This window comes from Microtus oregoni, unplaced genomic scaffold, assembly GCF_018167655.1.
Source record: "Microtus oregoni isolate MIOR12 unplaced genomic scaffold, Mior012 000055F_ref0000237, whole genome shotgun sequence".
NCBI lineage: Eukaryota > Metazoa > Chordata > Mammalia > Rodentia > Cricetidae > Microtus > Microtus oregoni.
In genome coordinates, this window is record NW_024543831.1 from 1074163 (window position 1) to 1091668 (window position 17506).

Sequence of the window (17506 nt, forward strand, 5' to 3'; positions counted from 1 at the left end):
ATGACCTAGAAAGAACAGCCTATTTGAGAGGGGGATGAAGACAAGGGAACTAGCAGATTAGCTTTTTTTGTAGCAACTTTTCAGGGTGTTGTCACTCAAACCTCTCTACATGTCTCTTTGTCTTCTGGAGCATCTTTGTCTCCTGTCCTTCCTCATTCCTAGAACAGTGCCAACGATCCTCTTATTCTATCAATACCACAGCCTCGCTGCCCGTTTGCCTTTCAAAGGATAACCAGCAGCTCTCGTTTATAAATTCCAATTTGACTTTAATTAAATAAATTAAATTCCAAGCCATCACACAGCAATGGACATCATCATCCCCCAACATAGAGGTGCAACCTCGCTCTATGATCGCACAGTCTTTAAAGCTCCTAACACTACCTCTCTAGGGAAGGCTTCCTACCAGCTTCCTGGCTCCCTCCTAACTGAGCCACTGCTCATGGAGAAGGCATCAAGTACAAAATGGTAATAAAGGGGAAGGAGAGAAGAGGAGCAGTGTGGGAGGTAGGGAGGTGGGGAGTACCTGCCCCCCATCCTGGGCACTAGCCCGGCTTCCTATGATCTGCCAATGTCTTCCTGAGACAGACACTGGTGCTGGTCTAAGTGGGAACCCCTAAGAGACGTGTAGAAACCCTCTTGGAGATTTCCTTACCCTCCTGGGACAGAAAGGGTCACCTGGGAGAGATGCCCTCTAGCATCTGTTGGCTGATGCTAGATGCTAGGGTCCTAGACCACACATATAAATAGAAAAGAGAATAAATAAGGGAGGAGGATCTGCCAAGGAGATGAGTGCCCCGGGGCTCCTCTCTGGGGGCAGTACCAGCAGAGGGCACAGACTTCTGAAGAATGTCCACACATGCCAAGACAGAGCCTGCCTCTGACTCCCAGCTGCCAAACTCTCTTCTATGTCCACAACCACGAGTGCCTGCCTCTCAAATGCTTCCCATGTCAAACATCCTTCCAATTCACCCCACAGCCCAGAGTGCCGGGGCTTCTTAGAATCCGAAGGCTTTCCTTGCCCCAGCACTGGGAATCCAAGGAGGGGTACAGAAGGGGATGCGGGGAATGGGCTGAGAGAACTCTTGCCCTCTCCTAGTTCAGGAGGCTCTCAGAGCTGGGGGTTGGGGTTGCCATTGGCCTTGGGTTTGGATTTGAAGGAAAACCGCTTGATAAGGCGACGGGAAAAGCTGCCAGCCTTCTTCCGGACGCTAGGTGTGGCTGTCGTGTTGGAGAGGTCATCGTGTGACTGGCTCAGACCAGCTTCCTTCTGTCGTGGCCTCCGGCGGAAGATGAGTTTAGTGCCGCTGCGCAGGAAACTCACTGTGGGGAAGAAGGGAAATTGAGGCAGACGGAGAGGCACAGGAATGGGGTGAGGATGGAGATCTTGCCTAACGCCTGCCTTTCTCAGGAAAGAAAGTGGAAGCGCACAAGGGCTTTACCCATCCTGAGGAAGGAACAACATTCTAGGGGAGGGATCTGGGTGCACTTCTGACCCTATCCCCAGGAGAAATAACCCAGGCAGGGGCTGCCGCGGTGCTGGGACTCAGCCTCCTTCTGTGGAAAGACAAAGGCTGCACAGAGGGTGTTCCTCAAAGCCTATAAATCATAAAAGGAAAGATGGGTTAACACATGCATTCCAGGGTGTGAGCAGTGGGGAGTCTGGAAACCTCAAAGAGGTAAATATGGGTATGGGTATGGGTGTGTGTGTGTGTGTGTGTGTGTGTGAGAGAGAGAGAGAGAGAGAGAGAGAGAGAGAGAGAGAGAGAGAGAGAGGAAGGTGCTTACGCAGCAGGCTTTGGACTTAAAAACTCCTTTACCTCAAGAAGTGAGGCAAGCCACAAATTGAAATTCTTTTTTATTTAGTTTTGTTTGAGGCAGAATCTGGATTTGTAGCCCAAGCTGAACTTGAACCCATTATGCAACCCTGGCTGATGTTAAACTCACAGCCATGCACTTGCAGTAGACTCTCAAGTACGAGATCACAGCCTGCACTTGCAGTAGACTCTCAAGTACGAGATTACAGCCTGCACTACCACTCTGGCTTTTGAATCCAAACAGACCGCAGCTGACAGGCTTCTTGGTCAAAGGGTGAAGATGCATGACAGCAAACTCTGTCCTTTGAAGTTAGGAATGTTGTTGGCAACCTGAGTCACTACCAGAGGGAGGATTCCCTCCTTTCCTCTTTGACAGCCTCAATATGCGGTCTGTAAAATGAACTTACTCAAAACCCTGCTTTAGCCTCGCGTGCTGGGATAGCTCAGTGCCACCATCCCTGGCTCAGAGGAACATTTTTTTTTTAAAAAAAAAAACAGGGTCTCACTACTATGTATTTGTTGCCATCCTGGAACTCACTATGCAGACCAGACTAGCTTCAAATTTACAGATCCACCTGCCTCTGTCTCTGGAGTGCTGGGATTAAATGTGTGTACCCGGCTCAGAACAACAACTTTAAGATTGGCATGGAGTAGAATTTCTTATATCCATGCAACTGGGGATACAGAGTAAAGGAGGAGGGAAAGCCAGTGAGTTCCAGGCCAACCTTGGGTATAGTGTGAGACCCTGTCTCAAAACAAAACAAAAAATAAACAAGAGTTAGTACATATCTCAGCAGGACACTAGAGAGATGGCTCGGTGGTTAAGAGCACTGGTTGCTCTTCCAGAGGACCAAGGTTTGATTCCCAGACTTCACATGGCAGCTCATAACTGTCTATAACTCCACTTCCATGGCATCCAACAACCTCTTCTGAACTCTTTGGGCACCAGGCACACATGTGATGTACAGATACACATGTAGGCAAAACACTCATATACATTTAAAAATAATTGTTAAAGATGTCTCAACAGGTATTTGTTGCCAAACATGACAACTACAGTTAAATCTCAGGAACCTACATGGTAGATTGTGTGCTATGATGTGTGCTCATGAACACACACACATGCACAAAAATACAATAAAATAAAAAAAAATGTAATGGTTTTTAAAAAGAATGGCTGGGCATGTTGGTGCCTCCTATAATCTTAACAACAATGGCTGGGAGGTGGAGGCACGAAAATCAGATAGTTACGGCTGACTTCGGGTATCTAGCAAGTTTGAGATAGACTGGACTACATGAGACCCAGTCTTCAAACAACAAAAGCAAGTGAAAGAAAACAAGCCTGTTAACCCAGGAAGAAAGGTCAATGTGGTGACTTCCCATGCTGTCACCCCAGTTTGTCATAGTCAGGCTAGGAACTGAAGCACCGAGTTCCTTGCTCTACTGGAGTTTGCCTGACCCTCAAAGGCAAGTTAGCTGAGCCTACCAGCAGGACTGAGGTGACAATACGGTGATATAAAAAGTGGTAGACAGCTAAGAGTAGTGGCCCATGCCTAGAATTTAGCACTTGGGAAACTGAGACAAAGATTTATTTCAAGTTTGAGGCTAGCCTGGGCTACATGGTGAATTCCAGGCCAGAATCTGTCTCAGCCCTGCAGTAGGGGGATGAATTGTCCATTGCTCCCTACCTTTGTGATCCTTGAGGCTTCGGGTCTCCAGGGCACCAGTCGACCCTGTTTCTGACTCGACATCATCCACTGATGGCCTCTCAGAGATGTCTGAACGTGTTGTCTCATCTGCTTCCTGGACACTTGTGGGACTGGAGAGGGCATCGAGGGGTCCTGGGGATGTGGCTGATGGGTCTGAGGGAGGTGACGAAGGACCACCACTGGCTCCTGCATCATCTTGCATTGAGGCTTCCATAGAAGCTGCATAACCCAAGGACAGTGCCAACTCGTCCTGAGCAATGGGCACCTGCCAGAAGGGACAGGTTTCAATGGGCAAGAATGACCCATTAGGCCATTCTCCCCATCTTAGCTTTCTCCCCAGAGCTCTGTTACCTTGGAAACACCAGAGATGATAAGCGTGCTGCGCTTGGTGGGTGTCTTCTTGGCTGCCCGCCCACTGGGCTCAGTCAGCTGGCGAATTGCTGTCTCTGCTACTGGGTCCAAGCCATTAGAAAGGTGGCTCTCTCCTGCTGGGGGATACAGAGGACGCATAGCTTGACTTCTGCCTGACTTCTTGGACTCAAACTCCTCTTGCTCCACCCAAAGCAGTTCTTGACAACAGGGGCATTAGGGCTCGCCAGTGCTCACTCATCCCGTTCCCCACTCACGGCTGCTGCTGTGGGAGGCATTGCTGGGGCCGCTGCTCTCGCTCAGCACAGTTGTCATCTTCTCAGTCACCTCCACCTTGGACGGGGAGCGGGAGGGGGAGTCTGGTGGGCGGGGGAGGGGGAGTGAGCTGGGAAGTGCTTTAGAATGGCCCCCACCCCTGTCTTTATTGAGATGCAGCCTTTGGTTGACTCAGAGGGCAAGGATGATTAAGAGGGATTAATCACAAGGGTGATTAAGAAGATGCTGTACAAACGGCAAAGATGCTAGAGGGACCAATGACAGTGTGGGAAAGCGCCATGGGGCCCACTGACAGTACAGGGAGATACCAAACATATATGGAGAATGGTTAGGGCTCTGTAAAGATAGGGAAATTGCCATGGGATTCCCAGAGAAGGAACAAGTGTGAGGTTAAGGCCACTGGAGATAGAAAAATGTCACAGAAGCCCCCAGGTTTGCCCCACATAAGGTTGGGAGTAGAGGTGGGACAATTAGCCAGTTGGGGCTAGATTCAAGGAAGGAAAGACACCCATGGAAAGATAGAAAGGAACTTAGAGCAAGAGGAGAGATGGGCAGATTCCAAAGGAGTAAATGGGGAGAGGCTAGCTGACGGATGGAGGGGCTAGCTGATGGATGGAGGGGCTAGCTGATGGAGAGGTGCAAGGGAAGTCTGAGAGAAGAGGAAGTAGCTGGTCAAAGTGTGTCACCAGGAAACAAGATGTGCTGCTGTTAAGGCTTCCCTTCCCCTTTCCCTGTCAGGCAATGCGCTTTAGTCTAAGGCCATGTCTAGGGCTACTCCTCTTTACCTAATTTGCCATCTACACGGGGCCGGGACTGGACAGTGGTGACAGTGGTGACAATGGTGCCATCAGGCATGATGGTCCGGTCCAGCTCAATCTTCTTGGTAGGTGTGATGCTGGTGCGAGGGGTGGATGAGGTGGGTGTGCCCAGGTTCCGAGGGGAGCCCTGCTCATAGTGCAGCTGCCAGGTGGTGAGGAGAGCAGGGGTTAGGATCTCAGAGACAGCCCAGGCTCCATCTACTCATCTCCCCAAAGCAGTCCCCTTCTCACCTCTGCTGTCATGGTAGCCGCTGGGCTCAGGGAACTCCCGGGCCCTGGAGTTAGTGGGCACACTTGTCTTCGTGACAGTGGTTTGGAGGGTGAGCCCACAGGCAGTGTGGCTTGGCCAAGGAGTTCCGCTGGAGATAAGGGTGATGCTGTGAGCTGGACCCATGAGCAGGACCTGCTGAGTACCCACTCAGAAGCGCCCCTTCTACCCCGCACTTACCGTCTCCACACCCGCTGTTCCTGAGCACTTTGAGGGTCAGTTCCCGGCTCTGGGGACCAAGATCCCTGAAGGCCAAAAGAGGATGGACATGTCAGGGAAGAATGGGCGTAGCAAACTGAACCCACCCTCGAGTCAGTCAAAGGCTAGAAACAGAGACATGGGTAAGATAGCACTAGGGCTCCAACCAAGTCATCCATTTTCCTAGGAGCATGGAGCAAGTCATGCGTGGAAACCACTTTCCTCAGCCAGACATTCATATCCCCCATCACTCTTCCACCTCGTGTGCCTCTCAGTCTGTAGCTGCCATTCGTTGATTATTATTATTTGTAAAGTAAGATTTATTTATTTATTATGTACATAGTGTTCTGCCTGCATGCCAGAAGAAGGTGCCAGATCAAATTACAGATGGCTGTGAGCCACCGTGTGGTTGCTGGGAATTGAACTCAGGACCCCTGGAAGAACAGCCAGTGCTCTTAACCTGTGAGCCATCTCTCTAGCCCTAGCCATTTGTTTGTTTGTTTTCTCCTCAAACTGTTCCCATAGTCAAGATGTTCACTGGTCAATGCTATGCTTGCTTGAAGGTCCGATTTAAATGTATCTCTTCCGTGAAGACTCATCAGATCTTTATCTCATTATAAGAATTCTTCTCGCCAGGCAGTGGTGGCACACACCTTTAATCCCAGCACTCGAAGGCAGAGGCCAGGTATATCTTTGTGAGCTTGAGGCTAGCCTGGTCTACCAGAGCTACAGAGAAACCCTATCTCGGAAACTCCCTCCCCCCCCCCAAAAAAAAAAGAAAAAGGCTCCATCTACTATTTAGGCACTCCCAGGTACACTGTGCATGAATCTCAGCTGGTACTCTGCCCTATCTCCCTAGGAACATGTCTGTCTCAGCTTCAGACCTGTGATGTACCCAGAGGCAGGGCTGTATCTCCTCTCCTCTCTATCCCCAGGGACTTGGCACACAATAGAGGTCTACACTAAAGGCTACTGAAAGCAGGGCTGGCTGGCTCATGCCAAGACTAACCTGGAAAGGTTTCTAAAACCTGACTGCCTATGAGGACAGCGGCTGGGAGCAGGGCCTGACTTACAGTGCCAGGTCTTCTGTCCATTCCACCTCAGGACCAGCTTTCATGGGTTTGGTCCACTTCTGTTGCATGGGGTTGTCAAGCTCAGCGGCACAGCACAGCTCCTCAGTACCTGAAAGGAACCAGAGGTTAGAGGATGCTCAGGCAGAAGACACACAGTCCAACGAACAGAGAAACTGTGCTACTGGCAGAGGGGAAGGGGCTGCCTGTACCCATGGCAAGGGCAATGGAGTTCTTACCTCCCAGCTCACTTCCCAGGTGAGATGCTCGAAGCTGCCGTAGGAATAATCGCGTAGGTCTGGGGATGACTGGCTGGGCCTGAGACAGCATGGGCGGCTTCTCACTGGGTCCCTAGGAGCAGAAGGCGGTAAAAGGAGCAATGCTCCTGATATAGGATCCTGGAGACGGGATACACGCAAATCTTTCCCTTTGGGTGTCCACACTCACCAGGCCTCCCGGGGCAGGGCAGGCCCTGAGGTTGACCATCATGGCAGGCTGAGTGCTAACTATAGCATCCTTGATCAGTTCTTCAACTGTTGAAAGTTCTGCTTGTTCTTCATCTCTCTGCAGAGAGGAAAGGAGGTGGAGTCTGTGCCCTGCTCCACTGCAGTGACAGCCTCTTCTCTGCCTGCCCCCTTCTTACCTCTCTGGTCTGCAGCTTAGGAAGCACCGTTAGGCTGAGATCTGGGCGGTCAGTGAAGGCCCAGGACACCAGCAGCCCCTCATCAGGGATTTCCTCTAGGCTGACTTCCAACTAGCGACAAGAGCCAAAGGATTAGGGTGACCGGCCTCATTCTTCCAAGAACTCCTCTGGACCCGACCCTCCCTAATTCCATCCCAGAGAGCCACCAAAGGAAAAATCCTGGGCCAATTCAACTGTTCTCTGCCCAACTTAGTTTCCCACATTTCCCTCCACCTGTGTTGGTGGCAGTGTCAGAGTGACGTGGTAGGTCTCCATGGAGACGGCAGCGGGAGACTGCTGGGTCACAGAGACTGGGAAGCGCACCTCCTCAGCAGAGAGCTGGCAGTGCAGCACCTGAGAGGGAGGCAGGGTCAGGCATTGAGGAAGATGCTTACCTTGCTTTGCCCTGCCCCATGATGCTTCAAAATAAACCCCTCCCCACTTCTGTTTTCCTTGGGATACTACCTTGTTGGGGTCCTAAGCTTCTCAATGAATTAGCTAAAAGCCCAAAAACGCCTACACACACACACACATTTTGTTTTTGCCTATCACTTCAGTGAGATTCTTAGACCTCCTGAAACAAATCCTTAGATCCTCAGGCACACAGAAACTCAAAATTACAAACCCTCAGACATATAGGGAACCTTTAGGTCAACCCCCCCCCCCACCACCACCACCTAATAGATAGTCCCCACCAGACCCTTACCATGGTACGCTCTGATTGGTCTACGCAGGTCACATGACTAATGCTGGCTCTGGGTGGGAGTTGGGGTATCTCCTCAAAGGCGATTTGGATGGAGCTCTGAGGAAGTAATATGGGCACAAGATCAAGTCTCTGCAGCTGTCCCCTCCAGGGCTGGTCTGCTCAGTTGCTGGCTGGATTCTAGCACTGCAGAGGCCTCCGCTACAGGCTGGCCTTGCTCCTCCTTGGCTCAGGACTTTAAAATAGAAGGCATTCCTCTTAAGACCCACTCTGCAGGAACCTGCAGCTTCCAAGAGGCTGCTGAGTACTTGGATCCCGTCTGCCTTGAAAACGAACTTGACTTGAACCTTGGATACCTCTTCAAATTCCAGGAACCTTCCTGTCCTCCCTCTACCTAACTCTTCACTCTAATCACAAATAAAGGTGAACAACAACAAAAATGGGCGTGTTGCCGGGCAGTGGTGGCGCATGCCTTTAATCCCAGCACTTGGGAGGCAGAGGCAGACAGATCTCTGTGAGTTCTAGGCCAGCCTGGTCTACAAGAGCTAGTGCCAGGACAGGCTCCAAAGCTACAGAGAAACCCTGTCTCGAAAAACTTAAAAAAAAAAAAAATGGGCGTGTTCATTGCCATCTGTTGCTGGGCAGGGTGGAAATGGTTGTGTCACTTACTATAAAATAAGATGAAGAAATAAAGCCTGGACTTTTCACAAATACATAGAAGGTATCACTGCCTAATTTCTTAGACGTGAAGGCTGACTTAGCATGGCTTTGAGGGAGGGCTCAAGCGTCCCAGGCCCGGTTAATTCCTTAAGTCGGACATCAGGACGGTAATTAGGGAGCTGACGGCTGCTTAGCTGTCAAAAATAGCCACTCCTATTCTACAGCAGGGGAGAGCAGGACGGAGGAACTGAGGAGGGGGCACAGCCCGGGTTGGCAACTTGTCCTCAAGGCTTAAGATAGAGAAAACAAATTCTCAGGGCTCACTCACTTCCCCTGGCAAACCAGGGGACGGCAATTTCCCTGCTACGGTAGCTGTCTTCTTCAAAAGTTGTGCCAAAGTGGCTAGGAGGTGAGAACTTCGAATCTGGATCTCCCCCTCCCCCTGCAAGAGAGGCCAATGTCCAGCTGAGTCAGCTGTCCCAGGGAGTTGCTTCTGACCCAGGGACAAGGTCCAGGAAGAGCCAGGTTGGAGGGATAGGTTCAATGTGTAATCTGACAAATGTCATCTGGTTATAGCCGGCCAGCCGGGAAGAGGAAACAAGACAACTTCTTGGAACCACTTCTGTTTCCAGGCATCCAAGCTCTTATGGCTGGAGACAGAAGGAGGCCTCTGAGAAAGGAGCGGACAGGTGGAGGGCCAGGAGAGGTTGCTGGGCCAGAAAAGGGAGACCTCTGCCTTCCAACTTCAGTCTCATGATTCTGTTTCCTACCCACTTCCTGGGAGGTCAGATGCCCATGGTGCAACGGGTGGGGAGGTAGGCTGAGCTGGTTTATGGCTGACCCTCAAGGGGCAGCCCAAGTTCATTTAATTAGAAAGGACACAGATTATCAGCATTGCCCTCTAACTGAACTCCTTTCCCTTCAACACTACCCTGCAGCCCAGCCTGGGGGGGGGGGAGTGGGGAGATGTTTGGCTGTAGTAGTTAAATTGCTGATAGGTGGAGGAATGATTCCGTTACCTTGGGGTGTGTGTGGGGGGGGGGGGGAATCTACCTGACCTCCAGGGCTTAGGAGTCTGAAATCTTAACTGGGTGTGGTGGCATGAGGACCAGGCAAATTCCTTCTGCAGGTGCACCTGTCTCTCGGGCCAGCCAGCCCAGTCTAGGCGGAAGTACCCTCAGGCACACGGATTAGCGTTGCTATGAGAACAGTAACTTGTACTAGGTTTGGAACCGGAGTACCTTGCACATAAAAATAGAAAATGTGCTACATAACTGGACTTCTACAACCCCCAGCCTCACTGCACGCTTTTCTCTGATCTGAAAGAGAAGCTATGGGGTTCTGCAGGTGATCTCCAGCCCTAATCCAGCCCTCCTAACACGAGCAGGCTCTTCCCTAGAAGGGGCAAAGCTGAAGAGACGACACAGGGACTCCATGAGACTCACCCCGTCCCTGCAGGCCTGCTCGTTCAGGGCTCGCACCCAAGCCCGTTGCCAGTTCTCCCGGAAAGACTTGAAGGCAAAGAGAGAAGCCAGGAGGCCCCGGACGCCAGTTTCCTCAGAGGCGCCGGTCCGAATCGCCCGCAGACGCAGCAGCGAACGCCACACACCCAGCTCGCGGAGTGAACCCCCGGGCTCCGTGGCTGAGGTGGGTCGGGAGTCCTGGCCCCCACCGGCCCGCGACAGCCACAAACCCCGAGCATACTGCAGCAGCCAGCCCAATACCGTGAGCAGCGAGGCGGCGAAGAGGACCAGCAGGGCCGCCCAGCCCACGTCCCGCTGCTCCCAGCCCGGATCCATGCTCCCGCGGGCTCGGGTCCCGGCTCGGGCTCAGCCGCTGCCCCGGGGGAGCATGGCCCGGGCGGGCCGCGGGGCGTGGGCGAGCTCCCCCGGGGCTGAGCGCGCGGGCTCCGGGGTTCGGCGCCGCGGAGATTCCAGAACCGGTGGGTGCCACGGATAGAGCAGAGGTCCTCCGGGGTCTCGACGCCTGGCCTCTGTCTCCGTTAGCCCGGGATCCGGGTCGCTGGGTCCGGTGATGTGACCCCAGCTAGTCGCTAGCTAGTATCAGACTCCTCCCACGGCGCGGGCCCCCTGGACTCGGGCGGGGACCCGTCTGCAGAGACACCGGGGCTCGCGGGCCGGCACCAGCTCCGGGAGGGAGGGCTGCGTGCGCAGAACTGACACTGACAACACCGCCAGCGCCCCGCCCCCACACACCCTTAAAGGAGCCGCGCCCGCAGCGGGCGGGGCCTAGCCAGCCTGGCGCTCAGAGCAGGAGCAGGGCTGGGAGTTGAGCTGCACACGTAGAGGGTTCCGGGATGAAAATAGGCGGAGTCTTTAACCGCCCCGCCTGCCCTGAAATCCGGGCGCACCCCTTCAGTACCAGGCAAGGGAACTTCACTTATCTGAGATATTGCCTGTTTTCCCTTGCGCTCCTAAGATTTCTACAGGTTGGACGCCTGTGGGGTTAAGAATGAGTTGGTCCCTGTGGAAATCAGCACCCACTTCCAATACCTGGCTCAGCAGCTTCTGGTCTTACTCCGTGGTAGAAGCTAGGCCCTGGGTAAGGAGGGGTTAGGTATTCCTCCCAGATAGAGGTGCCTGGCAGAAGTCCAGCTAATATCAACGGCGAGAAAAATGAACCTAAATCTGGTAAGGTTGCAAATAGAACACTACCATCGTCCTCCTTCCCCTTGGAGCTAGGATTCAGGAACCCCCTATTAACCTCCTTGCTTGCGTGGGTTTGTTCTCGAGATATTTCCCAAGCCCAGGGCTGTCTGTTTTTAAAAATAATACATTTCCATAGTAACAGCTCCTGCCTGTGGAGCACGTGTAGAGGGGATGGAAATGAGAAAGGAGCTGGCATTGTAGCCCTGGACTATCAATAGATTTGGTCAAAAGACTCTCGTCCAAATATGTGGCATCTCGTGTAGGGCCACCTGACTGTCCTTCTGGCTACTCGGTAGGCTGAAGCAGGATGATATATTAGTTGAGGCGTTTGAAACCAACCTGGGTGAGACCTTGTCATAGCTAACCCCACCCCACAAACCAAATAAGTGACATCCTAGCCAACTCCAAAGAAATGGTGTTCTAGGGACACTGCACACTTACAGGCTCAGGATGGACCTACCCTTTCCCTAGATTCCTTGAAGTCTAGATATCATCTTTGCTTCTTGAGGACAAGGGAGGGTATCAATTACAAGATTCAGAGGCTGGGCAAGGGTGGTGCAAGCCTTTAATTCCAGCACTGGGGTGGGGGGGGGGGCGCAGAGGCTGGAGGATCTCTGTGAGTTTAAGGCCAGCCTGGTCTACAGAGCTAGTTCCAGGACAGCCATGGCTACACAGAGAAACCCTATCTGGAAAATCAAAAGCTAACAAACAAACAAAAAGATTCAGAGGAATCTATTCTTGGGGAACCTATTCCCCAAGAACCCATCTTCATGACATATGGTGAGGTCTCTGACACAATCCCTTCTACACACTAGACAGATGAGAAGATGTTAAATATCTCTCAAATTCACGTGTCTAAGGAACAAGCCTGTGAGAGCAAACAGTGCTTTACAAGGTCAAAGGTTGTAGGGTTAGGTAAAACACTGACTGTCGGACACAGAGCTGTCTGACCTGGGGGGGTTATGAAGCTTGAGGTGTGCTTGATTTCACTGTAAGGAATGATGGACAGAGGTGAGATGTGAGCCTTACTAGACACAGTGAACTCCAAAACTAACGGTGGCATGGAAGCAAGGGAGGAGAGAACTCTGGGCCGTAACCTAGGAGGAGGACGTCAGTGGGAAGTAGAGCCATGATGGGGAAGCCAGTAATGTAAGAAGTTGTTGAAATGCCAGGCCATTTTCCATCAAGAATTCTTGTCTGGGAGCATTTGGAGTCCCAATAACTCTGTTCTCTAGCTATGAGTAGGGGCTCACCTGTAAGTCCAGCACCCTGGAGGCGGAGCAAAGCTTGTGAATACAAGGTTAGCCTGGGAAATAGAGGGATGCTGGGCATGGTGGCACATGCCTTTAGTCCCAAAACTCGGGGGCAGGGGCAAGCTGATCTCTGTTACTTGGAGGCCAGCCTGGTCTACATAATGAGTTCTAAACCGGTTAACACTGCATTAACACCTTGTCTCTCTACAATCTTAGGTTTATTCCTTCAGCTTCTTTACTGGACGCATGGTCCTGTGTTGCCCGATCCTGCTTCAAAATTGTCATACATGATCTCCCTGGCTTCCACATCTCCCTTCCACTTATTACTTAGCTTTGGAGTGCTTACTTCATTCTTCTTTATAGTTTAGCTGGGTGCTTATATGAACGCTTTGTTTTCCTCCTCAGGAAACTCAGAATAGAGATGATGTCATGACCGACTCTCTTGCCTCATACTCAGTGAATGATGCTGACTATGCTGAGGCCGTCTTTGAAGGCAGCAGCCGCACTTCTATCACTGTATTCCCTACAGCACTTAGGAGTTTCTTATGCCACAGAGATGTGCCGGTTATCATGTTAGTTGTTGTTGTTATTTTGTTTTCTGAGACAGGGACTCACCAGGTAGCCCTGACTGGCTTGGGACTCCCTATGTAGATCAGGCTGCCCTTGAACTCATAGAGGGCTAAACGGGTGCAACCACCATGCCCCCACCTCAGTTAGCTCAGTTGGTAAAGTGCTAGCTTAGCATGCACAAAGCCTTGAGATGAACCTCAGCACCACATGAACTAGGCATGGCGGCACACAACTGTGACTCAACCCTCGGGCAGTGGAAGCAAGGTAGCAAGATCAGAAGTTCAAGGTCAGGCTGGCAATGCGGACTACTTAGTAAATTCAAGCCTAGCCTGGGATGTGAAAGATCCTATCTTAAAATGTCTTAACAGAAAACAGTGCAGTAGGGTTTGGAGTATAGCTCAGAGGTAGAGGCCTGGCCCAAATTGCACTGCAAAGGGGCGGGGTAGGCTGCATCAAGGCAACCTACCATAAGTGGTACCTCAGTGGTTGAGGTTCAAATAGCCTCAGAAGTGAGCTTCGCTTGGACAGGGTATGGTGGCTCACACCTATAATCTCAGCATGCATATGGGAGGCAGCAGCAGGAGATTCTGAGTTCAAGACCGATCTAGACTACATATCAAATAAAACAAACAAAAATTAGAGAAGACAAGACATCGTACTTCAAAGGGAACACTAGGACAAATATGAGCAGCATAAAACTAAGCTGATGATTACCACTCGTTTTAGAGTTTAGGTTGACCTTTGTTAGCATTCATTTTGTCCAAGTTCTTTAAGAGGAAAGAGGTGTTGTTGGTTGTTGTAAATGGAGACTGCGTATTGGTGTCCTGTTTGACAAATAATCACACAGAAACTATATTAATTACAGCACTGTTTAGCCGATGGCTCAGGCATATTTCTAGCTAGCTCTTACATCTTAAATTAACCCATTTCTATTAATCTGTATAGCACCATGAGGCTGTGGCCTACTGGTAAGGTTCTGGCATCCTTCTCCTTCAGCTGCTACATGGTGTCTCTCTGACTCGGCCTACTCTATATATCTCTATCCAGATTTCCCACCTGACTTAACTCTGCTAAGTCACTGGCCAAACATCTTTATTCATTAACCAATAAAAGCAAAACATATCCCGAAGGACATCCCACATCATCTCTTTTTTTTTTTTTTTTTGGTTTTTCGAGACAGGGTTTCTCTGTGGTTTTGGAGCCTGTCCTGGAACTAGCACTTGTAGACCAGGCTGGTCTCGAACTCACAGAGATCCGCCTGCCTCTGCCTCCCGAGTGCTGGGATTAAAGGCGTGCGCCACCACCGCCCGGCTACAATATTTCTTTATGAGCTAAAAGTTTCATAAGTAAGAAAAACTATAACTATCTGTCTTCAACTCTGTATATAATATTATCTAAGTAAACAGGAAGTACATTGTAAGCAACTTCCAAAACTTTAGAAGTGACAGAGACATCCTGCTGCCTCGACAGTCGCCCAAAGTTCTTTTGTAACATTGGGGCACCCATCTTCAGCCTACAGGCCCATAGTGTCTGGCAGACTTTTCCGTGAAGCAGGAAATTTGAAAGGCTGTTTCACACATATGTAGGACATTCCACATCAGGTTGTTTTTTACTCTTTTACTTTTTTGGCTCTTTTGAGGGACCCGCCACCCAGCTCCCAAATAAATCACACATGGAGGCTTATTTTTTCTTATGAAAGACTGACCTTAGCTTGGCTTATTGCAAGACAGCTTTTCTTAACTATAATTATGCCATCTACCTTTTGCCTCTGGGCTTTTACCTTTCTCTTACTTCTGTAAGTCTTACTTTCACTCTGTGGCTGGCTGTGTGGCTGGCCGCTACTTTTCTCACTACTTGAGCTACTTGCTCTCTCTTGCCTACCAATCCCCCTTTTTCTCCTGTTTATTCTCTCTGCCTGCCAGTCCCACCTATCTTTACTCCTGCCTAGCTATTGGCCGTTCAGCTCTTTTTTTTTTTTTTGGTTTTTCGAGACAGGGTTTCTCTCTACCTTTGGAGCCTGTCCTGGAACTAGCTCTTGTAGACCAGGCTGGCCTCGAACTCACAGAGATCCGCCTGCCTCTGCCTCCCGAGTGCTGGGATTAAAGGCGTGTGCCACCACCGCCCAGCTCCGTTCAGCTCTTTATTAAGTCAATCAGGTGTTTTAGACAGGCAAAGCAACACAGCTTCACAGAGTTAAACAAATGCAATATAAAAGAATGCAACACATCTTTGCATCACTAAACAAATATTCCACAGAATAAACAAATATAACACATCTTAAACTAATATTCTGGGCTGGAGAGATGGCTCAGTGGTTAAGAGCACTGCTTGCTCTTCCGGAGGTCCTGAGCTCAATTCCCAGCAACCACATGGTCACTCACAACCATCTGTAATAAGTTTTGGCACCCTCTCCTGACCAGCAGGCATATATGTAGACAGAACACTATATACATAATAAATAAATATTTAAAAAATAATATTTTACAACAAAAGGTATCACTTGAGTCCATACTTTCCTTCCTCTATTTGAGTAATATTGAGAATTTCTGCCCTGTTCAGAAATCTGAGAGTCTTTCCCAGCCTCTTTACTATTCCTATTGTGGGTCAAGTTTAAGAACCAGAACTCTGGGCTGGATGTGATGGCATGTATAATACCAGCATTCAGGAGGGAAAAGCAAGAAGAGGATTGCACAAGTTCAAAGTCAAGCTGCTCTACACAGTGAGTTGCAGACCAGCCAAGTGGACACCAAGCATTTCTATATTATTCTTACTTTTCATAATCCATGTTAGTCCTTTGAATGGGAGATGTTAGGTTTTACTTCCTGATGGTGAGCTTTGCTAGCCAGAGTGAACGGAGAAAGGTAGGAAGAAAAGGACGGGGCCACTGGCAGAGCTTGCAAGTCTCAGGGCCCCGGACTTTGCAGAGCTCTCTCTCGTGAACCATTTCTGAGCTGGGCTTTGTCAGGCAATTGATTTCCTAGTAGGCTGGCCTTGCTCACTGGGAGGCACTCTGCTGCTCAGGAGATGCGTGCTGTCTGCTCAGCACAGGGACGACTGCGGCTCAGCAGACCTGTGAGTCCCTGACTGATGACTGGCTCTCCAGGATTCAGGTGCGTGGTTAAACTCTTACCAGGAGAGACCCAAAATTTCTAGTAAGCCATGTATTTGTTTCTTTCTCTATTAATCAAGGCAGCACTACTATCGTGGATGCAAGATTATTCCGATTATATGACAAGTATCCGGGTAACCACTTCTGATGGTAGCATGTCCATGTAACTGATAAATCCCCGGTGCTTTGTCTTTAGACAAATCTTCTCGCCCTCCTAGGTGGGTGGTGGATAAGATAGTGATTTCTGGAGAAGAAAAACACACTGGGATTTTATGGGTTAAGCCAGGTTGGAAAAGAGTTACTAGGATTGGACTCCAAATAAAAATAACAATTAAAAGAAAAAAAGATACAGACTGTCCCTCCCATCTCCAGGGAGTCTCAGCCTCCTCCTGATCAACAAGAAAACTGAATGCTCCTCCTCTGGGGATCCTGCAAGCTCCGCCTTCCCACCTGCTCCCTGTTTGAAAGACCCTTACCCTCTCACTACAGAAATATTATAAGATAATCCCCCAGGGCGCCCTCACTTCCGTGTCCTTCTATGGTTCTCTTTATCTTTTCTAGACTCACTCCTCATGTTCGATGACGCCTTGGACACAGATATCTTTGCGTTCTAACCCTCAGGGGACACCATCGGAAAGGGAAACATTTGCCTCCCTGGTGTTTGCTTGAATGTGGACACACACAGAAAAACAAAACTTAGTAAACTATCAAGTAAATTGTGTGTGTGAGTGTGTGTGTGTGTGTGTGTGTGTGAGAGAGAGAGAGAGAGAGAGACAGACAGACAGACAGACAGACATATAGGGCTTTAGTGTTAATAAGAGCCATTTTCAAGTAAAAGGGACATTTTCTTTTTTTTTTTTATTTATTTATTTATTTATTATGTATACAAGATTCTGTATGCATGTATGCCTGCAGGCCAGAAGAGGGCCCCAGACCTCATTACAGATGGTTGTGAGCCACCATGTGGTTGCCGGGAATTGAACTCAGGACCTTTGGAAGAGCAGGCAATGCTCTTAACCGCTGAGCTATCTCTCCAGCCCTAAAAGGGACATTTTCATACCTGACTTGGAGGAAAAGAAAAGATTATCTTTGACCTAAAAAAAGTCAACGTCACCCTGATTCTAGGAGCATGCTATATTTAAAAGGAATGGACAAAATACCACACTGTTGCCAACTCCCTAATTCTCTGTGGTGGATTCCTCTCTGAGAAATGGAAAACATTTGCCACCTAAGATATCAATCTGCTACTTGCAGAACAGATGTCAAAAGGCAAGTGACTTGGAGGAAGAAACCTTACTAGAGAGACCCACAGGCTCACCGGAGGTATGGTTAAGCTCG

At 49.9% G+C, this 17506-nt stretch overlaps 1 protein-coding gene across 2 annotated transcripts; it reads right to left on the bottom strand.

The window, feature by feature from the left end:
* Window positions 1-245: 245 nt before the first annotated feature.
* Window positions 246-10801, bottom strand: C2cd2l (C2CD2 like). Of its 2 annotated transcripts, none has more exons than XM_041638657.1 (14): window positions 10013-10801; window positions 7911-8006; window positions 7439-7558; window positions 7166-7276; window positions 6970-7086; window positions 6762-6873; window positions 6526-6634; window positions 5435-5499; window positions 5218-5345; window positions 4954-5128; window positions 4150-4251; window positions 3875-4011; window positions 3503-3788; window positions 246-1320 (listed from the first exon to the last, which is right to left on the bottom strand). In XM_041638657.1, the coding sequence occupies exons 1-14, from the start codon at window positions 10364-10366 to the stop codon at window positions 1109-1111; spliced, it is 2124 nt and encodes a 707-aa protein (XP_041494591.1). In that variant the 5' UTR covers window positions 10367-10801; the 3' UTR covers window positions 246-1108. The 2 variants fall into 2 exon arrangements, with proteins under 2 accessions (XP_041494591.1, XP_041494592.1); XM_041638658.1 differs by having other exon boundaries at window positions 3875-4008; window positions 10013-10795.
* Between the last annotated feature and the right edge of the window lie 6705 nt (window positions 10802-17506).

Bases quoted from the DNA above. Each gene is read 5' to 3' on its own strand.
- C2cd2l (XM_041638657.1), bottom strand. From the start codon at position 10,366: ATGGATCCGGGCTGGGAGCAGCGGGACGTGGGCTGGGCGGCCCTGCTG. The intron at 6,635-6,761 runs GTAAGAACTCCA...GGTTCCTTTCAG, and splicing joins CCTGGGAAGTGAGCTGGGAG to GTACTGAGGAGCTGTGCTGT. The intron at 5,500-6,525 runs GTAAGTCAGGCC...TTTGGCCTTCAG, and splicing joins TGGACAGAAGACCTGGCACT to GGATCTTGGTCCCCAGAGCC.